Source organism: Lampris incognitus, chromosome 2 (genome assembly GCF_029633865.1).
Source record: "Lampris incognitus isolate fLamInc1 chromosome 2, fLamInc1.hap2, whole genome shotgun sequence".
Lineage (NCBI taxonomy): Eukaryota > Metazoa > Chordata > Actinopteri > Lampriformes > Lampridae > Lampris > Lampris incognitus.
In genome coordinates, this window is record NC_079212.1 from 147,221,136 (window position 1) to 147,246,960 (window position 25,825).

General features: G+C 46.5%; 1 protein-coding gene across 7 annotated transcripts in view; it reads right to left on the reverse strand.

The window, feature by feature from the left end:
• atp2b2 (ATPase plasma membrane Ca2+ transporting 2) overlaps positions 1 to 25,825 on the reverse strand; it is a 169,634-nt gene that overhangs the window by 97,267 nt on the left and 46,542 nt on the right. For 4 of the 7 annotated variants that reach the window (XM_056275410.1, XM_056275409.1, XM_056275408.1 and 1 more), the window contains exons 2-4: positions 22,497 to 22,697; positions 10,729 to 10,986; positions 7,228 to 7,353 (exon numbers count right to left, since the gene is read on the reverse strand). In XM_056275410.1, coding sequence (XP_056131385.1) covers positions 7,228 to 7,353; positions 10,729 to 10,986; positions 22,497 to 22,697 — 585 coding nt within the window. Of the gene's footprint in view, positions 1 to 7,227; positions 7,354 to 10,728; positions 10,987 to 14,311; positions 14,325 to 22,492; positions 22,698 to 25,825 lie in introns of all 7 variants that reach the window. The other 3 variants (XM_056275411.1, XM_056275413.1, XM_056275412.1) reach the window with 3 other exon arrangements.

Here is a 25,825-nt window from a genome sequence, read left to right on the forward strand (position 1 = left end):
AAGGATAGAGATGGAAATGTGCTGACAAGCGAGGAGAGTGTGTTGAGAGAAGGTGGAAGGAGTACTTTGAGGGGCTGATGAATGAAGAAAATAAGAGAAAGAGAAGGTTGGATGATGTAGGGATAGTGAATCAGGAAGTGTGGTGGATTAGCAAGGAGGAAGTGAGGGCAGCTATGAAGAGGATGAAGAGTGGAAAGGCGGTTGGTCCTGATGACATACCTGTGGAGGCATGCAGATGTTTAGGAGAGATGGCAGTGGAGTTTTTAACTAGATTGTTTAACACAATCTTGGAAAGTGAGAGGATGCCTGAGGAGTGGAGAAGAACCATACTGGTACCGATTTTCCAGAACAAGGGTGATGTGCAGAACTGTAGCAACTACAGAGGTATGAAGTTGATCAGCCCCAGCATGAAGATATGGGAAAGAGTAATAGAAGCTAGGTTAAGAGGAGGAGAGGTGATGATCAGCGAGCAGCAGTATGGTTTCATGCCACGAAAGAGCACCACAGATGTGATGTTTGCTTTGAGAATGTTGATGGAGAAGTATAGAGAAGGCCAGAAGGAGTTACATTGGGTCTTCGTGGGTTTAGAGAAAGCATACGACAGGGTGCCGAGAGCGGAGGTGTGGTATTATATGAGGAAGTCGGGAGTTGCAGAGAAGTATGTAGGAGTGGTGCAGGATATGTATGAGGGCAGTGTGACAGTGGTGAGGTGTGTGGTTGGAATGACAGATGGGTTCAAGGTTGAGGTGGGATTACATCAAGGATCGGCTCTGAGCCCTTTCTTGTTCGCAGTGGTGATGGACAGGTTGACGGACGAGATCAGGCAGGAGTCTCCGTGGACTATGATGTTCGCGGATGACATTGTGATCTGTAGTGAGAGTAGAGTGAAGGTTGAGGAGAGCCTGGAGAGGTGGAGGTATGCACTGGAGAGAAGAGGAATGAAAGTCAGTAGGAGCAAGACAGAGTATATATGTGTGAATGAGAGGGAGGACAGTGGAATGGTCAGGATGCAAGGAGTAGAGGTGACGAAGGTGGATCAGTTTAAATACTTGGGGTCAACTGTCCAAAGTAACGGGGAGTGCGGAAGAGAGGTGAAGAAGAGAGTGCAGGCAGGGTGGAGTGGATGGAGAAGAGTGTCAGGAGTGATGTGAGTAGTAGTAGTAGTAGTAGTAGTAGTAGTGGATCCCTGCAGTCAGTTGAGACCGAAAAGGTCACCTAGAAGAGTGATGAAACGTATGTCAATAAACGTTGTGTCCGGATGAACTGATTCAACTTTCTGTGGTTTCCTTACATGGATTATTGAGTGTGTGAATGTTCTCATTCATCCAGGTCATAGTTATAACCAAGTCCAGTTGCACTTGATTCAATGCCTTTGGATGGATTATTGAGCATGCATAAAGATACCAGAATTGGTATTGTTGAGTCCCTAATTAGGTGGCTGGGCTTGAGAAATCAGCAAACTTGTGTTCATTAGTCTTTACAAGAACACAGCATAGCACCGCCCTTTTCAACCACTGAGATCATCAGGTGTGCCGTGGGAAATTATCCAATTCCACTTAATGGGTCCAGAAAAATTTATCTTAAGCTGCGCTAAATAATTAATTTCATACAGCTCTCGTTGTGCGTCTATGGTTGCGCTATGGTGGTAGGCCTACGCAGTCAACGTCTAATGAAGTACTCTCCTACGCCTGTGGCGGCGGTAGGTAGCGCGATTAGTAATTATTTTTGATTTCAGACAATAGAATTAGAGATGCAGGTAGACCATTAGCCACAAGTGACAACGTGCTAAAAATGGAGAAATATTTGAAGAGAAAAGATGCTCCTGATCCTGTTGATCCTGATCAAAGTCAGACTAACCCAGATGAAGAGCCCACTAAGAGTGGGGGTCAAAAGAAATCAAAAACGGTGAGCTCATCAAGGCAATACAGTGACACTTATCTGTCATTTGGATTTTCTTTCACGGGAGATTCTACCGCACTGATTCCGTTGTGCTTAGTATGTGGGGAAAAACTACCCAACAGCGCCGTGGTCCCTAGTAAGCTTAAACGTCCCCTGCAAACGAAACACCCGCCTCTCCAAAACAAGAATATGGAGTATTTTGTTCGTTTGTGTGATCACACTGAGAAACAGGCACCTCTGATGAGGAAGACCACAAAGGTGTCTGAGAGAGCTCTCGAAGCTAGCTACCTAGCTGAACTCGTGGCCCAAGCAAAAAAGCCATACACAGTGGCAGACATTAATTGGCCTGCAAAGCCATTGTGAACAAAATGCTTGGCCCAGATGCGGTTAAAGAAATTGCCGAAGTTCCCCTCTCAGATAACACGATTGCCAGACGCATCGATGACATGTCTGCAGACATTGAAAGTGTTGTTTTGGAAAAGATACGTTCCAGTGGGAAATTTGCATTGCAATGTGATGAGTCGACGGACATCAGTGGACATGCTCAACTCTTGGTGGCTATGGTGCGCTTTGTGGATGGAGACACCATCAGAGAAAATTTCCTTTTTTGCAAGGCACTGCCGGAAATTTTTCGGGTCACGTCAGAGTATCTCGAACAAGGAGGACTTCAGTGGGACAATTGCCAGAGTGTCTGCACTGATGGAGCAGCAGCCATGGTCGGGCGCAGTGAGGGCTTCGTTAACAAAGTGAGAGAGAGAAACCCAGATGTTGTGATCACACACTGCTTTTTGCACCGCGAGGCACTTGTTGCTACAACTTTACCAGCGGACCTAGCTGATGTGTTGAATGGTGTCGTGCGTATGGTAAACTTTGTCAAAACAAGACCTCTGAAAAGCTGCTTATTTGCAACTTTATGTGAGGAGATGTGAGCAGAAAATAAGGCCTTATTGCGCCATACAGAGGTCCGCTGGTTATCTCGTGGGAAAGTACTGGCCCACGTGTATGAGTTGCAGGAGGAACTGAAAACCTTTTTAACTGATGAGAAGTGCGATGACGCAAAGCTGCTTGCAAGTGACGAATGTTGTGCAAGGCTCGAATACATGGCGGGTATTTTTCAACACCTGAATGAGCTGAATACTCGAATGCAAGGCCAAAACGAAGATCTGCTCACAAGCACGGACAAGATTAACGGATTCCGTTCAAAGGTCTCCCTCTGGCGACACCGACTGGAAAGGGACACTCTCGAAATGTTCCCCCTGACCCAAAAATGGCAAGGATATGTCGACACTGCTGCGTTGTGTGAAATAATAAGTGAACATTTGAAAACTCTTGAGGAGAAATTATCCTTTTATTTCTCCTCAGCCTCCACCGAATCTTTTGACTGGGTCAGGGACCCATATAGCTCAGCAGTAGTTTTCAGAAAGGACGTGACTTTGCAGGAGCAAGAGCAACTCGTGGAACTGAGACAAGACCATATTTTAAAACTGAGCTATGCTGATCTATCTATGGATAGTTTTTGGTTGACTGCTGCCAAGGACTTTCCGATCGTGGCAAATAGTGCCATCACAACGTTGCTCCCATTTTCCACAACCTATCTCTGCGAGCTTGGCTTTTCAAGCCTAACGACCATAAAAACTAAAAACAGAGTGACTGAGAGCAGTCGAGCAAGAGCTCCGTGTGTCCCTCTCGTCGATTCCTGCCAAGATATCAGCTTTGTGTTCATCGAAACAGGCCCAGGTTTCGCACTGAGTGAATATACCTCTAAGTCCTTATATTACATACAATGATAGGCTTTGTACTATTTCGTTTTGTAACATTTGGGATGGTGGTGTGCCGTAGGACTTTTTCTATGTCAAAAATGTGTCGTGGCTCAAAAAAGGTTGAAAAACACTGGCATAGCATACAATCACCCCACACACACACATGCACACACATGCACGCCACCAGAATGCTAGCAGATCAGAAAACCTTTTTATCAAATAAACACTCCTTGGCTACCATCCTGAGAGCCATTAAAGATGGATCCCTTCAAATCCATCTTTAACCCCCCTCCCCACCGGATGTTACGACCTTGAATGTTTATGATGTTTCTGCTCTCCTTTCCTCTTTTAACGAACTGTCTTCGGAATCCAGTGAGGCTGCCGTGATTCAGATAAGGTCTGAATGGAAGGTTTTCAGATGGCTTTTGTCCGGAATAAAATGAATTTGCTGTCCGGCATCACACACACAAAACCAAACATGTAAGTACATGTAAATACACACTTTGACACACACATATACACACACACATACTGGGAAACAAACACATGAAAATAACATTAATAACTGGTGGGGTACTAAGCAGATGTGGCGAAGTATCAGCGACTAATTATAAAAGATGTCAAAGGCACAAAGCTAATTATAATCTATGGGGTAAGTGAATTACATGACAGATTAAATCAACCCATATTTCAACTAATCTCAATTTTCCAACATTCATACAACAATCTTCCTGTTTCTCTGCAATCATATAGAGTAAACCACCGAACAGACAAGCTGCAGTACCAAACAGACTAGCTGCCATACCGAACAGACAAGCTGGAGTACTGAACAGACAAGCTGCAGTACCGAACAGACTAGCAGCAGTACTGTGCAGACAAGCTGCAGTACTGAACAGACAAGCTGCAGTACCGAACAGACTAGCAGCAGTACTGTGCAGACAAGCTGCAGTACTGAACAGACAAGCTGCAGTACTGAACAGACAAGCTGCAGTACCGAACAGACTAGCTGCAGTACTGTGCAGACTAGCAGCAGTACTGAACAGACAAGCTGCAGTACCAAACAGACTAGCTGCAGTACTGAACAGACTAGCAGCAGTACTGTGCAGACAAGCTGCAGTACTGAACAGACAAGCTGCAGTACTGAACAGACAAGCTGCAGTACCGAACAGACTAGCTGCAGTACTGTGCAGACTAGCAGCAGTACTGAACAGACAAGCTGCAGTACCAAACAGACAAGCTGCAGTACCGAACAGACTAGCTGCAGTACTGTGCAGACTAGCAGCAGTACCGAACAGACTAGCTGTAGTACTGTGCAGACTAGCAGCAGTACTGAACAGCATTTTTCTTTGCTCTAGCCAACAAACCCTCTGCACACTGATGCAAACCTGCTTTAAGATAGGAATTTGCATTTTAGCAGTTTAAGTAATGCTAGCTAACGGCTAGCTTGCTACTTGATGGGAAAGACAATCATCCCAAAATCCAATTTATCCATCTTTTTTCAGTAAAAAGCATTAGCTGGTGTTCATAGGTTGCTCTATTGAAACAGGTGATTTCATCCTCTGACATACTTGCCAATTTGCAAGTGAGTTTCTCAGGAGAGACAATAACCCTCAGTAGCACTTAATAAGAATAATAGGAGTTACAGAATATGTGTGAACATGTATTTAAGAAATAGTTTTGTTACAGAATTTAAGATAATGGTGGATTTTTAAACTTTTTTTATTTTAGAGGATAATTCCTCATTTCCACCCCGATTCAAACTCTTTCCTCTCTGGGTCATCCTTCTCTTCAAGCCCCTCTTCACTGAATAAATAAGAGGACAGGAACATTTCACTGAATAAATAAGATGACAGGAACATCTGACGACAGATTAACTTCAACAAGGAAGACCGTTTTCCTCTTCACATATACCCGCCGTCCACCAGCAGTCACCTGTTATCCAATACTCAGTCACTCTGCCCTGTCACATGATCCTCGAATTAACCAATCATGTCTGCTTGTCTGATCATTTAAACCTGAGTACCACGCGGTACATCACTGCTGTAATGTCACTGAAACAGATCCTTGATAACATGGTAATGTGGTAACATGGTAAATGCTAACATGGTATCATGATAACACGATAACATGGTAAATGGTAATGTGGTAACATGGTAACATGGTAAATAGTAACACGATAACATGGTAACAATAGCATGGTAACGTGGTAACATGATAACATGGTAAATGGTAACTGATAACATGGTAACATTGTTACATGATAACATGGTAAAATGGTAACATGATAAGGTAACATGGTAACAGCACGGTAACATGGTAACATGGCAAATAGTGACATAACATGGTAACATGATAACATGGTAACATGATAACATGGTAAATGGTAATGTGGTAACATGGTAACATGATAACATGGTAAATAGTAACACGATAACATGATAACATGGTAACAATAGCATGGTAACATGGTAACATGGTAAATGGTAACTGATAACATGGTAACATTGTTACATGATAACATGGTAAAATGGTAACATGATAAGGTAACACAGTAACATAACATGGTAACATGGTAACATGATAACATGGTAACATGGCAAATAGTGATACGATAACATGGTAACAAGTTAACAAGGTAAAATAGTTACATGATAACAAAGGTAACATGGTAAAATGGTAAATGGTAACATGATTACATGGTAACATGGTAACATGGTAAATGATAACATGGTAACATAATAACATGGTAAATGATAACATGGTAACATAATAACATGGTAAATGGTAACATGATAACATGTTAAAAAGGTGAAATGGTAACATGATAACAAAGGCAACATGGTAACGTAGTAACATGGTAACATGATAACATGGCAAGTGGTAACTTGATAACATGGTAAATGGTAACACGGTAAATGGAATGCAGTCCATTTACCACATTGGTTCTAGCTTCAACAACTACTCAAAGTACTTTACAATCAGTGAACGTCTCACATTCAACCACACACACACACACACACACACACACACACACACACACACACACAGACACAAAACAGAGTTTTGCAAATATTTGCAAGGTTTATTACTCGTAAAGCATTCACTTTAAAAATTATTACTTTTCACTTTTTTTGATTACTTTCTCAAATTCAAATGTTCCATGAGGTCCAAGTACAGGGGCTCTGAAGGACAAAAACCAAAATGAGAACACAAAAAGTAAAACCAGTGGCCCTGAGGTGCAAGATATTGTTTGCGTATGTTGCATCTGCACCTCAGGGCTACTGGTTTTAGTTTTTGTGTTCTCCTTTTTGTTTTTGCACTTCAGAGCTACCGTAGCTGAGTTTCACAGCAGTCACAACATCAAGTCACATTTCTGGTATGTTAAAATTGTTTGACAAATAAACCTGATTGTGACTGTGCTGGTGATTATGACTGTGACAGTAGTAGTGATGGTGATGGTCGTCATGTCACGTGTCCCTTCATTATCCAAAGTAGAACATTAATTTGGGGTAGAAACACCCACCCACCAAGCAATAGGAAATACCACACAGAAATAAAGACTACACACCTGACAGCAGCATGGGGTCTTTGTCTGCGGCCTTCTTGACGTGGTCAGACTCGCCGGTCAGAGACGACTCGTCAATCTTCACATCGTTGCCTTGGATCAGTACTCCATCAGCAGGGAGGAGGTCACCTGCAGCAACAACACAACAACATCATGTCTACTTTCAGTTGGATTTTGGTACAACTTCCACCTGAAGTGCATTCATTCACATTCTGCCACACACATGCAGCTCATCCTGTCATCTATCCTGTCTTCTATCCTGCAGGGCAGGAATTATACGATGGCCAAACAGCCAGTGCTGTGGATGCCCTGGAATGTGGCAGTAATGCCCCTTCTAAAATGAACTACCTACACGGCCAGTTTGGCATGCCCTGTTCTGAACTGGCCATTGTACCCTTAAAAGAAAGTTGCAATTTCCTCATTTAAAACTACATGCCACGCTGCACATAAACAAACTCATGTTTCCCAGTGTCTCCGCCATCACGCTGGACATCAACAGCAGAGCGACATTTCTCCCACTCCCGCAAATATATGTGTGGCAGCTAAGCACAAACACAAGCAGCTAAACTCTGTAACGTTACAGTGGAAGTAGTAATACACGTGTGTTTTTAAGTTTACCAGGATATTGCTGCATAGTGTTAGCTAACTACGAACATACATAGTTTATAACTTAGTCGATGATTTTTTGGTAGGGTTAGCTAACGTGTTAGCTAGCTAACGTTACTCCTCTTGAATCTTGTTAACGTTAGCTAGCAGTTAACGGGTAGCTAACGTTACAGTAATCATGGCAAGAAAAAGCCTTTGAATTCTTACTCCCGAATAAGCGCCTCCATACTGGATTTAACTTAGCAGATCACTGAGATGTCTTTTTCAGCCCGCGAAGGTTGTGAATAATGTTAGTTAACTGACTCATTATAGAATGGGTAGTTCCGGCCACATAACAGTTGTTATATTGCAAATTGGGTAAATTGTTGGTATTTAACCAACAGCTTTGGCGAAGTATAACGTTAACGTTACTGTATTTAATTGCAGCAAACATAAAATTATGCTAGGGATAGTGGGGGATGCGATAACGTTACACATTATCTATGGTCAGTGTAGAGTAGTCAAAAACAGGTAAACCTGATCCTAGACTCATTACATGTAGTTGGCTGCCCTCTTGTGGCTGACAGCTCTTTGACATCTGTGGTGAGATCTGACGAGTTGCTACTTTTTCAGCGCTATGCCACGAAAGGAGCGCACAAAGCGTGAAATGGAAAGGGAACGAGACAAAACTGCGAGTAAATATCGTAAACTGGAAACCTTTTTCATTAGGTAAGTTGAGCCCAATCTGTTAACAGCATTCAGTAATATTCAATTTCCAATTTATATCAATAAAATAAATGGAATATAAATTGGACAATAAATATGTCAAATATTAAATTAATTATTAAAAATATAATTAAAATTATTAATAAATAAATTGATGAAAGGATTAGACCATTGATTAATTATTTCAACAATACATATATATTTGCAGGGCCTCCAAAAATCAGGGACACACTAATCAAGAAGACTCACAGGTGTCCCAAAGTGGTCAGGATCAGTCAGAGTCACAAGAGCCCCAACGTGATCAGGGTCAGTCAGAATCAGAGCCCCAACGTGATCAGGGTCAGTACAGTTTTAATAAACTCAGTACTGTTTTTCAACTCACTGACTCCTAATTGTTGACTGTATATAGTTTTGTCTTCATACAATGTAATTATCACTTATTGTTATTGCACCATTGGTTTTGGCCTTGGTGCCCTACATTTTGGCTGTGATGCCCCAATGAATTTGTATTCATCAAAGGCCAAAGTGGCCTTGCCCTAAAAATGACTTAATTCTAGAACTGATCCTGTCATCTATCCTGTCATCCTGTCTTCTATCCTGTCTTCTATCCTGACTTCTATCCTGTCATCTATCCCATCTTCTATCCCGACATCTAGCCCGTCTTCTATCCTGACTTCTATCCAGTCATATATCCTGACTTCTATCCTGTCATCTATCCTGTCTTCTATCCTGTCATCCTGACTTCTATCCCGTCATCTATCCTGTTATCTATCCTGACTTCTATCCTGTCATCTATCCTGACTTCTATCCTGTCATCTATCCTGTTATCTATCCTGACTTCTATCGTGACTTCTACTGGATTTGCTGTTTTGTTGAAGTGGTGAACTCACAGTAATTCTTTTTTTATTTTGATATTTTTTTCCATTTTTTTTTCTCCACAACTGTATCCGGCCAATTACCCCACTCTTCCAAGCCATCCCGGTCTCTGCTCCACCCCCTCTGCCGATCCGGGGAGGGCTGCAGACTACCACATGCGTCCTCCGATACATGTGGAGTCACCAGCCACTTCTTTTCACCTGAACTTTAGGAGTTTCACCAGGGCGACGTAGCGCGGGAGGATCCTGCTATCCCCCCCCCCCAGTCCCCCCCCCCCAAAAGCCCCGATCAACCAGAAGAGGCGCTATTGCAGCGACCAGGACACATACCATATCCAGCTTCCAACTCACAGAAACGGCCAATTGTGTCTGTAGGGATGTCCAACCAAGCCGGAGGTAACACGGGGATTCGAACCGGTGATCCCTGTGCTGGTAGGCAACAGAATAGACCACTATGTAGGTGTCCGGGCGGCGTGGCGGTCTATTCTGTTGCCTACCAACGCGGTGATCGACGGCTCGAGTCCGTGTTGCCTCCCAAACCCATGTCCCCATGTTGCCGCGAAGATGGCGGCGCGAACTCACGTTTGCAGCGGCTTCACCCAGTACCAGCTATGCAGTGTCTTTGTCCATGTCTATGTCTAAGTTTGTGTCGTTTGTGAGGTTTTTATTTTGATCTTGGATTTTATTTTTTTTGTTCAATGGCTGGGAGAGCTGGCGTTGGATCGGCTGGGAGAGCTTGGTCTGCCGTGTCCGGTGTGCCCAGGGACCGCGGCTTTGCCTGGAGCTGCGCCTGAAAAGGAAGCACTGAGGGCAGTCTGACGGGATGCGGAAGCAGGACAGGCCAAGCTAACTGCTAGCCCATGCAGACTGGCAATTCCAATAACACCGAGGGCGGTCTGGCGGCGGCCTCGCCTAGCGTTGACTGTGTTTCAGTGTCCTCGTGTGGAATGCGGGGAGGTGTGTCGGGGGTGTCTGGCTGGGACAGCTGGCGTTAAGATTGGCTCGGGAAGCCTGGTCCACTGTGTCCAGTGGGCCCGGGGACCACGGCCCTGCCTGGAGCTGACCCCAAGAGGAAGCACTGAGGGCAGTCGGTGCGTCCTCAACAGCGGGGCAGGCTGGGCTAACTGCTAGACCATGTGTACCAGTAGTTCCGACAGTCATCCTGGCTGGTGTTCGCTCTCTGGACAGTGGAGTTTTTGTACTGTGTTGCACTGAGTGGATGTGTTGTTTGTTGTCTTCACAACACACACACAAACACACACACACACACACACACACACACACACACGCGCGCGCACAGTGGTGTCCTTCTGCCTACCGTATTTGACCTGGGCGATGTCCCCCACCACGATGTCAGCAACAGGAAGCTGGATGACCTGGCTGCCACGGACCACCTGGAACTTCTGCTCCTGCTCGATGCGGCTCTGCAGTCCCCGGAACTGCTTCTCCTTCGACCAGTCGTTGAAGGCCGTCACCAGCACCACACACACCACCGACAACAAGATGGCCGCCCCCTCGATCCAGCCAGCCTCTGCCTCGCCCTCGTCCTCCGCCCCGCCCTTCGCTGAGCCACAGCCTGCATGACAGGAAGACGGTTACATGTACAACTACGTGTGTATACATGCATATCCACACACACGTACACAGAGCTATACCCCATAGAAGGATGAAGGCAGGCAGGCAGGCACACACACATCCACACAAAAACACACACACACACACACACACACACACACACACACACACACACACACACACACACACAGATAGATCGACAGATAGATATAGATTAGATAAATTAGAAAGACAGACAGCCAGATAGAGACAGACAGACAGACAGACAGACAGACAGACAGACAGACAGATATATAGACAGACAGATGTAGCTAGAAATAATCCCAGGATTGAAATAGTTTTTTCACAAACAAAATTACTTCAATTGATCAATTCAAGTAGAATTTGGGACGTGTTGGACGGCACATCAGAGGTTCTCCAGCAGAGAATCACACAGCTGTACCTATATCTGCAGTGTGTGTGTGTATGTGTGTGTGTGTGTGTGTGTGTGTGTAAAGCGTAACAGTACACTGATGGTTTGCTGCAGTGACCTTCATGAGGATCAGGCCCTCACTGTCTCGTCTGCTTCAGAAGACCTTCAGAAGACCGGGGTCTCCTGGCTGGGCACTGATGGATGACGGTGTGTGTGGGAATGAGTCAGGACTTCAAGGGACTCCCTGTGTTCATTAGTGACATACTGTTCTCTGAACGCCTGCTGAGTGAGATACTGTTCTCTGAACGCCTGCTGAGTGAGATACTGTTCTCTGAATGCCTCATTAGTGAGATACTGTTCTCTGAACGCCTCGTTAGTGAGATACTGTTCTCTGAACACCTGCTGAGTGAGATACTGTTCTCTGAACGCCTGCTGAGGGAGATACTGTTCTCTGAACGCCTGCTGAGGGAGATACTGTTCTCTGAATGCCTCATTAGTGAGATACTGTTCTCTGAACGCCTCGTTAGTGAGATACTGTTCTCTGAACGCCTCATTAGTGAGATACTGTTCTCTGAACGCCTCATTAGTGAGATACTGTTCTCTGAACGCCTTGTTAGTGGGATACTGCTCTCTGAACATCTGCTGAGTGAGATACTGTTCTCTGAACATCCACTGAGTGAGATACTGTTCTCTGAACGCCTGCTGAGTGAGATACTGTTCTCTGAACGCCTGCTGAGTGAGATACTGTTCTCTGAACGCCTCATTAGTGAGATGCTGTTATCTGAACATCTGCTGAGTGAGATACTGTTCTCTGAACATCTGCTGAGTGAGATACTATTCTTTGAACACCTCATTAGTGAGATACTGTTCTTTGAACGCTTGCTGAGTGAGATACTATTCTCTGAATGCCTCATTAGTGAGATACTGTTCTCTGAACACATGCTGAGTGAGATACTATTCTCTGAACGCATCATTAGTGAGATACTGTTCTCTGAACGCCTGCTGAGTGAGATACTATTCTCTGAACACCTGCTGAGTGAGATACTGTTCTCTGAACACCTGCTGAGTGAGATACTGTTCTCTGAACGCATCATTAGTGAGATACTGTTCTCTGAACGCCTGCTGAGTGAGATACTATTCTCTGAATGCCTCATTAGTGAGATGCTGTTTTCTGAACGCCTCATTAGTGAGATACTGTTCTTTGAACGCCTGCTGAGTGAGATACTATTCTCTGAATGCCTCATTAGTGAGATGCTGTTTTCTGAACGCCTCATTAGTGAGATACTGTTCTTTGAATGCCTGGTTAGTGAGATACTGTTCTCTGAACGCCTGCTGAGTGAGATACTGTTCTCTGAACACCTGCTGAGTGAGATACTGTTCTCTGAACACCTGCTGAGTGAGATACTGTTCTCTGAACGCATCATTAGTGAGATACTGTTCTTTGAATGCCTGCTGAGTGAGATACTATTCTCTGAATACCTCATTGTGAGATACTGTTCTCTGAACGCCTGCAGAGAGAGATACTGTTCTCTGAACATCTGCTGAGTGAGATACTGTTCTCTGAACGCATCATTAGTGAGATACTGTTCTTTGAATGCCTGCTGAGTGAGATACTATTCTCTGAACGCCTCATTAGTGAGATACTGTTCTCTAAACGCCTCATTAGTGAGATACTGTTCTCTGAACAACTGCAGAGTGAGATACTGTTCTCTGAACATCTGCTGAGTGAGATACTATTCTCTGAATGCCTCGTTAGTGAGATACTGTTCTCCAAATGCCTCATTAGTGAGATACTGTTCTCTGAACGCCTGCTGAGTGAGATACTGTTCTCTGAACGCCTGCTGAGTGACATACTGTTTTCTGAACTTCTACTGAGTGAGATATTGTTCTCTGAACGCCTGCTGAGTGAGATACCGTTCTCTGAATGCCTGGTTAGTGAGATATTGTTTGTTCTCTGAACGCCTGCTGAGTGAGATACTGTTCTCTGAGCGCCTGGTTAATGAGATACTGTTCTTTGAATGCCTGTTAGTGAGATACGCTTCTCTGAATGCCTGGTTAGTTAGTGACACACTGATCTCTGAATGCCTACTGAGCGAGATATTGTTCTCTGAATGCCTGGTTAGTGACATACTGTTCTCTGAACGCCTGGTTAGTGAGATACTGTTCTCTTAATGCCTGGTTAATGAGATACTGTTCTTTGAATGCCTGGTTAGTGAGATACTGTTTGTTCTCACAACGCCTGCTGAGTGAAATACTGTTCTCTGAACACCTGGTTAATGTGATACTGTTCTCTGAATGCCTGGTTAGTGAGATACTGTTCTCTCAACGCCTGGTTAATGGGCTTCCAAAGCCCCCCTGAGCTGACTGTACTGCAATATAAGATGCTGGCAGCCCATTTAGAAAGAGAAATAATCACTGTTTCCAACACTGCCCCCCCCCATATATATATATATAAAAAGCAGCCATAATACTGCACTGTCTTCTGGATGTGTCTGAAGTGCCATGGAAATAGTTTTGAACTTTACAGAAGCATTATTTTTTTTCATTTCCTTATTTTTTCCTCTTTTTTCTCCCAATTGTACCTGGCCAATCACCCCACTCTTCCAAGTCGTCCCGGTCTCTGCTCCACCCCCTCTGCTGATCCGGGGAGGGCTGCAGGCTACTACACGCCTCCTCTGATACATGTGGGGTCACCAGCCGCTTCTTTTCACCTGACAGTGAGTTTCATCAGGGGGATGTAGCGCGTGGGAGGATCACGTTATTCCCCCCAGTTCCCCCTCTGCCCCGAACAGGCGCCCTGACCGACCGGAGGAGACGTTATCGCAGCGACCAAGACACATACCCACATCCGGCTTCCCACCCGCAGACACAGCCAATTTTGTCTGTAGGGATGCCCGACCCAGCTGGAGGTAACACGGGGATTCGAACTGGCGATCCCCGTGTTGATAGGCAATGGAATACACCACTAAACTACCTGGACGTCCTCATTTCCTTATTCCAAATAATGCATGTTTGTGCTGTCCTGAGGGCAGGACAGTAAGGGACCATCAACACATACTATGTCTATACCATCACAAGTATAGGACCAACTTCCTCCCTGTGCTTTAACAGGAAACCAGTCTACATGTGAATTTCCAGCAGGAAGACCTTCCTGTCAGCTGGTCCCTCTGCCCATCTGTTTAAACCCTCCGCAACACCACCCAGCCTGCTCCTGTCCTTCTGCCCATCTGTTTAAACCCTCACCACCACCACCCAGCCTGCACCTGTCCTTCTTCATGGTCCTTCTGCCCATCTGTTTAAACCCTCACCACCACCACCCAGCCTGCTCCTGTCCTTCTTCATGGTCCTTCTGCCCATCTGTTTAAACCCTCACCACCACCACCCAGCCTGCACCTGTCCTTCTTCATGGTCCTTCTGCCCATCTGTTTAAACCCTCACCACCACCACCCAGCCTGCTCCTGTCCTTCTGCCCATCTGTTTAAACCCTCCGCAACACCACCCAGCCTGCACCTGTCCTTCTGCCCATCTGTTTAAACCCTCACCACCACCACCCAGCCTGCTCCTGTCCTTCTGCCCATCTGTTTAAACCCTCCGCAACACCACCCAGCCTGCACCTGTCCTTCTTCATGGTCCTTCTGCCCATCTGTTTAAACCCTCACCACCACCACCCAGCCTGCACCTGTCCTTCTTCATGGTCCTTCTGCCCATCTGTTTAAACCCTCACCACCACCACCCAGCCTGCTCCTGTCCTTCTGCCCATCTGTTTAAACCCTCACCACCACCACCAGCCAGCCTGCACCTGTCCTTCTTCATGGTCCTTCTGCCCATCTGTTTAAACCCTCACCACCACCACCCAGCCTGCACCTGTCCTTCTTCATGGTCCTTCTGCCCATCTGTTTAAACCCTCACCACCACCACCACCCAGCCTGCTCCTGCCCCTCTTCATGAAGGTCACATCAGTGTAAACCCTCACCACCACCCATCCTGCTCCTGTCCTTCTTCATGAAGGTCATGAAGGCCCTCTCTGAATTCAGGTTACTAGGCGGGGCAGCAGGTCTCAGCAGGTCGTCTGGTAACTGCAGGGTTGCCGGTTCAATCCTCGGCTCCTCCAAGCAAAAAGGTGGCGATGTCCTTAAGACCCCTGACCCCCAACTGCCCCAATGAGCTGTTACCTCACATGGGTGACACCGCCATCCGTGTGTGTGTGTGTGTGTGTGTGTGTGTGAGGGATAAGTTGTAAGGTGCTCTGGAAGAAGCAGTATATAGATGCAGGTCATTTGCCGTGTTGGGGTGAGCAGCTAAACTGTGCTATCCACCATGTTGTGTGTCATCTGTGTCATGTTGTGTGTCATGTTGTGTAGCATGTGTGTCATGTTGTGTGTCATGTTGTATCCACCATGTTGTTTGTCATGTTGGGTGCCATGTTTTATCCACCATGTTGTGTTTCATGTTGTGTCCACCATGTTGTGTGTCATATTGTATCCACCATGTCCTGTGTCATGTTGTGTCCACCATGTTGTGTGTCATGTTGTATCCACCATGTTGTGTATCATGTTGTGTCCACCATGTTGTGTTTCATGTTGTGTCATGTTCTGTGTCGGGAGCCACCAGCATGTGTTGAAGCAAACGTACAGAGCACAAAGCAGTATGTGTAAGTTTAGCTGTGTGTTCAGACACTGAACACCTGGAACATGTCAGATATCTAGTCAGAGGACAGAGGATACAGACATGTGACCACACACCTACACAGAGGACATGGGACCACACACCAACACAGAAGACATGGGACCACACACCTACACAGAAGACATGTGACCACACACCTACACAGAGGACATGGGACCACACACCAACACAGAAGACATGGGACCACACACCTACACAGAAGACATGGGACCACACACCTACACAGAGGACATGGGACCACACACCAACACAGAAGACATGGGACCACACACCTACACAGAAGACATGGGACCACACACCTACACAGAAGACATGGGACCATACACCTAGACAGAGGACATGGGACCACACACCTACACAGAAGACATGGGACCACACACCTACACAGAAGACATGGGACCACACACCTACACAGAAGACATGGGACCACACACCTACACAGAAGACATGGGACCATACACCTAGACAGAGGACATGGGACCATACACCTACACAGAAGACATGGGACCACACACCAACACAGAAGACATGGGACCACACACCTAGACAGAAGACATGGGACCATACACCTAGACAGAAGACATGGGACCACACACCTACACAGAAGACATGGGACCACACACCTACACAGAAGACATGGGACCATACACCTAGACAGAGGACATGGGACCACACACCTACACAGAAGACATGGGACCACACACCTACACAGAAGACATGGGACCACACACCTACACAGAAGACATGGGACCACACACCTACACAGAAGACATGGGACCATACACCTAGACAGAGGACATGGGACCATACACCTACACAGAAGACATGGGACCACACACCAACACAGAAGACATGGGACCACACACCTAGACAGAAGACATGGGACCATACACCTAGACAGAAGACATGGGACCACACACCTACACAGAAGACATGGGACCACACACCTACACAGAAGACATGGGACCATACACCTAGACAGAGGACATGGGACCACACACCTACACAGAAGACATGGGACCACACACCTACACAGAAGCCATGTGACCACACACCTACACAGAAGACATGGGACCACACACCTACACAGAAGACATGGGACCACACACCTACACAGAAGACATGGGACCACACACCTAGACAGAAGACATGGGACCACACACCTAGACAGAGGACATGGGACCACACACCTACACAGAAGCCATGGGACCACACACCTAGACAGAAGACATGGGACCATACACCTAGACAGAGGACATGGGACCACACACCTACACAGAAGCCATGGGACCACACACCTAGACAGAGGACATGGGACCACACACCTACACAGAAGACATGGGACCACACACCTAGACAGAGGACATGGGACCATACACCTAGACAGAGGACATGGGACCACACACCTACACAGAAGACATGGGACCACACACCTACACAGAAGACATGGGACCACACACCTACATAGAAGACATGGGACCACACACCTACACAGAAGACATGGGACCACACACCTACATAGAAGACATGGGACCACACACCTAGACAGAGGACATGGGACCACACACCAACACAGAAGACATGGGACCACACACCTACATAGAAGACATGGGACCACACACCTAGACAGAGGACATGGGACCACACACCTACACAGAAGACATGGGACCACACACCTAGACAGAGGACATGGGACCACACACCTACACAGAAGACATGGGACCACACACCTACACAGAAGACATGGGACCACACACCAACACAGAAGACATGGGACCACACACCAACACAGAAGACATGGGACCACACACCTACACAGAAGACATGGGACCATACACCAACACAGAAGACATGGGACCACACACCTACACAGAAGACATGGGACCACACACCAACACAGAAGACATGGGACCACACACCTAGACAGAGGACATGGGACCACACACCTAGACAGAGGACATGGGACCACACACCTAGACAGAGGACATGGGACCACACACCTAGACAGAGGACATGGGACCACACACCTAGACAGAAGACATGGGACCACACACCTAGACAGAGGACATGGGACCACACACCTAGACAGAAACTATCTTCCTGACACACGTCACTACACCCACACTTGATGCAACACTTATTACTGCAGGTCAGCAAAGACATGGAATGTACCAATCTGCCCTGCAGCACAGCTGCAGAAAAGAATGACTGTGTATCAGACGGACACTTCAACTCACATGAGTCATCATCATCATCATCATCGTCACTATCATGACTAACGTTAATAAGAAGCCTCGTCTACTGAGCATGACTGGTGCAGAACAGCATGAGGTAAATACCGCTGCTGCTGCTGCACAGCTCTGGTTTGGACTGACGTGTCATGCAGGACTCTCCGACACGCAGACAGAGAGTCCAGACACCGTCTATGATGCTGACAGGAGAGACCTCCAAGCACCACCCCCCCCCCACACACACACACACACACACCACTAACAACCACAGACCACCACTTACACCTAACTATTCTCTGCACTATAAGCTAATTTAAATATGGCAAAAGCTCAAGGGACTCGTGAAGATGACAATGATGTGTGTGTGTGTGTGTGTGTGTGTGCGTGTGTGCGTGCGTACGTGCATGTGTGTGGTGCTGTCAGAGGTTAATGAAGTGCTGAGCAGTGAAATGACTACGAGCTGGCGGCAGCCATACATCAGCCTTGCGAGCCATGAAACAGGAAATGAAGACGGCCTCAAAAGAGCTGCTGAGTCAGTCAGATCAATCACCAGTCCCCCAGCGCTACTGTCGCAGCAGCAGCATTCAATTACCCCGCCAACGAACCAATCACCTGCTTCACACTCTACACACGTCCCCTGGCAGCGAGAGGCTAGTCTACCAAACAAGTGTTGACTGGATTAGTTAATTATTCTATTTGTGATCTGTAGCGAGAGTAGGGAGCAGGTGGAGGAGAGCCTGGAGAGGTGGAGGTATGCACTGGAGAGAAGAGGAATGAAAGTCAGTGGGAGCAAGACGGAATACATATGCATAAATGAGAGGGAGGACAGTGGAATGGTGAGGATGCAAGGAGTAGAGGTGACGAAGGTGGATGAGTTTAAATACTTGGGGTCAACTGTCTAAAGTAACGGGGAGTGCAGGAGAGAGGTGAAGAAGAGCGTGCAGGCAGGGTGGAGTGGGTGGAGAAGAGTGTCAGGAGGGATGTGTGACAGAAGGGTACCAGCAAGAGTTAAAGGGAAGGTTTACCAGATGGTAGTGAGACCAGCTATGTTGTATGGTTTGGAGACAGTGGCACTGATGAAAAGACAGGAGGTGGAGCTGGAGGTGGCAGAGATGAAGATGATAAGATTTTCATTGGGAGTGATGAAGAAGGACAGGATTAGGAAGGAGTATATTAGAGGGACAGCTCAGGTTGGATGTTTGGAGACAAAGCAAGAGAGACAAGATTGAGAGATGTTGTGGACATGTGTGGAGGAGAGATGCTGGGTATATTGGGAGAAGGATGCTGAATATGGAGCTGCCAGGGAAGAGGAGAAGAGGAAGGCCAAAGAGGAGGTTTATGGAGGTGGTGAGGGAGGACATGCAGGTGGCTGGTGTGACAGAGGAAGATGCAGAGGACAGGAAGAGATGGAAACGGATGATCTGCTGTGGCGCCCCCTAACGGGAGCAGCCACAAGTAGTAGTAGTAGTAGTAGTAGTAGTAATAATAGTAGTAGTAGTAGTAGTAATAGTAATAGTAGTAGTAGTAGTAGTATGAGATTCCTTTGGCAGTTCTCTGCTTTATTTGGACTTTGAACCAGAGCTCCTCTCCAGAAGCAGCTGCTCAGGATTCAGACAGAACTTGACAAGCTAGAGGCAGGGAGACATTCTGGGTAGTGACCAGTGTTGGATAGAGACATTCTGGGTAGTGACCAGTGTTGGATAGAGACATTCTGGGTAGTGACCAGTGGTGGATAGAGACATTCTGGGTAATGACCAGTGTTGGATAGAGACATTCTGGGTAGTGACCAGTGTTGGATAGAGACATTCTGGGTAATGACCAGTGTTGGATAGAGACATTCTGGGTAGTGACCAGTGTTGGATAGAGACATTCTGGGTAGTGACCAGTGTTGGATAGAGACATTCTGGGTAGTGACCAGTGTTGGATAGAGACATTCTGGGTAGTGACCAGTGTTGGATAGAGACATTCTGGGTAGTGACCAGTGTTGGATAGAGACATTCTGGGTAGTGACCAGTGTTGGATAGAGACATTCTGGGTAATGACCAGTGTTGGATAGAGACATTCTGGGTAGTGACCAGTGTTGGATAGAGACATTCTGGGTAATGACCAGTGTTGGATAGAGACATTCTGGGTAGTGACCAGTGTTGGATAGAGACATTCTGGGTAGTGACCAGTGTTGGATAGAGACATTCTGGGTAGTGACCAGTGTTGGATAGAGACATTCTGGGTAGTGACCAGTGTTGGATAGAGACATTCTGGGTAGTGACCAGTGTTGGATAGAGACATTCTGGGTAGTGACCAGTGTTGGATAGAGACATTCTGGGTAATGACCAGTGTTGGATAGAGACATTCTGGGTAGGGACCAGTGTTGGATAGAGACATTCTGGGTAGTGACCAGTGGTGGATAGAGACATTCTGGGTAGTGACCAGTGGTGGATAGAGACATTCTGGGTAGTGACCAGTGTTGGATAGAGACATTCTGGGTAGTGACCAGTGGTGGATAGAGACATTCTGGGTAGTGACCAGTGTTGGATAGAGACATTCTGGGTAGTGACCAGTGTTGGATAGAGACATTCTGGGTAGTGACCAGTGTTGGATAGAGACATTCTGGGTAGTGACCAGTGTTGGATAGAGACATTCTGGGTAATGACCAGTGTTGGATAGAGACATTCTGGGTAGGGACCAGTGTTGGATAGAGACATTCTGGGTAGTGACCAGTGGTGGATAGAGACATTCTGGGTAGTGACCAGTGTTGGATAGAGACATTCTGGGTAATGACCAGTGTTGGATAGAGACATTCTGGGTAGTGACCAGTGTTGGATAGAGACATTCTGGGTAGTGACCAGTGGTGGATAGAGACATTCTGGGTAATGCCCAGTGTTGGATAGAGACATTCTGGGTAGTGACCAGTGGTGGATAGAGACATTCTGGGTAGTGACCAGTGTTGGATGAGCTACTTGGGAAGTGTGGTGAGGTAAGCGAACAGTTACTTTACACTAAATGAAGCTTCGATACACTGAAGTACCCATCCAGAGAGATGCAGCAAGCTAAGCTACAGCAACATGGCAGAAGTAGAATTTTTTTTTTCCCCTGCGTGACGGCACAGTTGTGTACGAGCCACTCTCATGGCTTAGAGGCATGATGGGAGTAACAGTACTGCACATATTCATTGGGCCCCCTTGTACCCGGAAGTAACCCGGAAGCCAGAAACTTTTTCGCCGTATGCGCCAGGCGAGGATTTCTCAAAGGAATGAGTGAGATATTTTTAGATCCAGTATCCAGTTCTACTACATCCATGCTTCATAGCTGCCCTCACTTCCTCCTTGCTAATCCACCGCACTTCCTGATTCACTATCCCCACATCATCCAACCTTCTCTCTCTCTCATTTTCTTGATTCATCAACCCCTCAAAGTACTCCTTCCACCTTCTCAACACACTCTCCTCACTTGTCAGCACATTTCCTTTCCTACACATCCTTCCCAGCTCGCTCCCTCTGTCTAGCCAATTGGTACAAGTCCTTTTCTCCTTCCTTAGTGTCTAACCTGTCATACAACTCACCATACGCCTTTTCCTTTGCCTTCACCACCTCTGTCTTCGCTTTACGCTGCATCTCCTTGTACTCCTGTCTACTGTTCATACATCTATGTATGAAAATATGAATCCACTTGAGAGGAACACTTTCCCCTGGATGTGACTACTAGTGACTTTAAATCATCTCACTAAGAAATACAATCGTAAAAGCACCTCTGTGTGTGTGCATGCATGTGTGTGTGTGTGAGAGAGAGACTTTTTGTGTGTCTGTAAGTGTGTGAGTGTGTGTGCGTGAGAGAGAGAGAGACAGACAGACAGAAAGAGAGAGGTCGAGAGCGAGAGCGAGAGAGGTCGAGAGCGAGAGAGTTGTGTGTGTGGGGGACGCAGATAAGAAAACACTAACAGTGAAAGAGACTGTTTGAGTATCAAATAGAAAACAACAAAAAACTAAAACAAATCAGGTGCGTATGGAGAAAACCACCAGTAGTCTGTCTGTCTGTCTGTCTGACTGTCTTCCACTGCCGTGCCAAGATGGCCGAGCCAGATGTTTTAGTTTGTGTGAGACTCATACAGAATGGTATTCATGGACCGCTGACACAGGACCAAGAAAAGGAAGTGATGTCATAGACAGGAGGAAGTGGTGCACTCACCCTCTCTGCTGGTCTCTCCAGGGGGGTGGTAGAAGGACAGGCCCAGTGAGATGAGGGCGGCCACCTCAAGGATGATGAGGGTGACATCCTGCAGCGCCTCCCACACCAGCTGCAGGAAGGTTTTTGGCTTCTTTGGAGGTATCAGGTTCTTCCCAAACAGCTCTCTTCTCTTCTCCAGGTCAGGAGGAGAACCAGCCAGACCTGTGGAGAGAGAGACAGACACAGAGAGAGAAAGAGAGAAAGAGACAGATACAGACAGAGAGACACAGTGAGATCAGAGAGAGAGAGAGAGAGAGAGAGAGAGAGAGAGAAAGACAGTGAGATGAGAGAGAGGTTTGAGATTTCAGGCACCTTTAATTAAATCTATTAGCGCAGTACATAAACTTTTCTCATCAATAACCAATAATTAACAGAAAATAAGGGTGTTAATAATCAACAAAAAATTAATGAGCACATAAAACAAAAATAAACAGAAATAAGCTACTTCAAATGTGAAGCACCAGCAGTTCCTCCTGTACAGAACACAACACCCTCTCAGTTCCTCAAGAAGTCGTCCCTGTTGGAGACGGGCTGCCAGCAGCCCTGACATCATCAAGGTAGGACTCACTGACCGTTGATTCTGGAGACATTATTTCCTGGTTTTCCTGATGGGCAATTTTGTTATTCCTCACAGTGCATGAAGCAAGCACTGTCCATGTTTCTTTGACACAGAGTATTTTGGTCCATAAAGAAGGAGCCTCCCTACACACCAGATATGTTCAAAGCTGTAATATGAGTATTACACCCAGCTGTAATACTCGTATCCTGCTCTCAGGTGTGCGGTTAAAGTGCCAGAAGAGGGCCACTGGATCTACACCCACTCCCTCTCACCCTGTTCCTCCTTGGAAGCCACGTGGCAACCTTAGCTTGGCCAAACAAAAAGTTCACAAGTGTACACTTTGCCCTGTTCCTATTTAAGTACCTCAGCCCCAAGATGTACAGCCCCACAGTGAAGCCCACCCCAGCTTGCCACACACCATCAACAGCAGGTCAAACAATGGGGTCACACCATTACATTCAGCAAAAACATGAAAAACAACAACCCACCGCCACAGTAGGATCCACCCTATGGAGAAAGACATTAGTGGCCAGACCCCCACGAGCCACCCTCCACTGCACATCCCTTGCTCCTTTTGGGAGAGGGGCTTTGTAAAAACCCCTCCACCTGAACCCTGCCATGGCAGATATTGTTGCCACTTGTGTTCCCTCACCTCCTGTAACTCAGTAAGGTATCCGACCTTCACGGCCACCTCATACAGAACCCCACCACCCCCAGTCCTGGAGTGTCAAAGGTTCGAATCCTCTCATCCTCTTTCTGACATTGCCCTGTGTCAGCTATAACATTAATGAAGGGAAACTGGTGCACCTCTTCCTTGCGACAACCTCAATCTCAACCAGGCTTCGACAGCCTACGGCAGAGCCTCCATCACCTCTCCGGTGAGCCTCTGTAGCAATGATGTCACTTCTTTCATGTCTTTCCAGTCCCTTTTTCATGCGACCAGAGGTGTCCCAGCTAAGAGATGCCTTCCCTCATGACGCGTTGTGCTAGGCCTGTAGACTCAGCCGTGTGTAACGGGAGTAGAGGGTTGTGGAAGAGAGGCTCCTCCCACATTCATGGCCCCCCTAACCCATCAACATTCCTGTCTCTCTGCTTTGTCCCGCCCTTCCTCCTGCTGCTCAGAAAGAATATCAACCGCCACCTCTTCTACCTGTGCCTCCTTTCCGACTCCCTTTTCCCCAGCACTCGATGGTACAGCCCCACTAGGCACGCCGATAGACCCCGATACATTGCATGCACTTCCAGCTGCTGTGGGCACTTCACCTGTAGTCGCAGAGAATGCACCTACACCGTGTTCTGCCACCCCTGCCTCCCTGCGTGGACACCAAAAATGTTTATGTCCCAACTCACCACACTCGAAGCACAGCAAGCTTGCCAACGTTGCATACACAGTGTATGAATCCTTCCCATGTCAAACACTAAAGTTTACATTTAAACTCTGGTTCGGACTCGTCAAATACATAAATGCTTGCGTAAAGACATGACATGCTTCACTTCCTGACTTTTACAGCCAAGAGAGATGAGTTTAAAACCGTTGGCAAATCTCCCAAACCTACACAATTTCCGACTCAAAGCCTCATCCCTATTGAAAGGCAGCACATTTGAAATGACCAATAATGTTGTCAGTGCTGACAACGGCGAGACAGATATCAATATCCCTTTGACATAAAGCCCACTGGCTATCAAACTACTTATCCAACTCTCCTTCTTCTAGAACACCGCCACTGCTTTGTTCAGTTTTTCCAGTGGACAGTTAGAGACTTAAAAGTTCTTCCCTGCTGTATGTGATCAATGAGTGGGTGCTGGAAACTAAACAAATAAACAAAAACAAAAAAGTACAAGACAACGCAGAACCAAGGCAACGTACCGTCCACGGCACCATCTTGATTATGACTTGACTCACACTGAACATCACTGAACATTGGATCACTGCTGCGTCTCAATTTCAAATGCTTATCATGCAACTCCGAGGCTCCACTGGGGACGTCCAACCATGCTGTGTTACTCCTCATCCCAAAATACAGACAAATGCTTAAATCCATCAAGAAAACATCCAAATCTGTCAGGTCCTGGTCCATGGATGCTATTCAAACGCTTCCAGGGTGCTTTGAATGCACTAATTGGAATATATTTGGTGCAGCTTGCGACTCACTCGATGAACTCACTGACACAGTGACATCATACATCAGTTCTGCGAGGAATGTGCAGCCCTACCAAAACAGTGATATTGTACGGCAATGAAAAACCCCGGTTCTCCGAAGAATTACACCTCCTACACAAGGAAAAGAACTGGGAGTACAAAAATGGAAACAGGGACCAATACAGAGCAGCCAAGTACAAGTTGCAAACTGTAATAAGAAAGGAAAGTCCATCTATGCTACAAAATTGGAACAACAATTTTCTTCCAGTAACTCCAGATCAATATGGAAAAATCTTAAGGAAATGAGATAATAAAAAACGCCCCTGCTCCCCTCCAGATATTGATCATAACCTCTCGGATAGGTTAAATGAGCTTTATGCAAGGTTTGAAAAACCTATTCCACCATCCATCTCCCCTACTCCCACTCCAATGTCACCCTTCTGCATCCAGGAGGATGAGATGAGAGCTACATTCAAGAAGCTGAACATTAGGAAAGCATCAGGGCCAGACAGCATCAGTCCTATGTTGTTGAGCCACTGTGCAGCACAATTGGCCCCAATATTTTCCACCATATTTAATACCTCTCTAAAG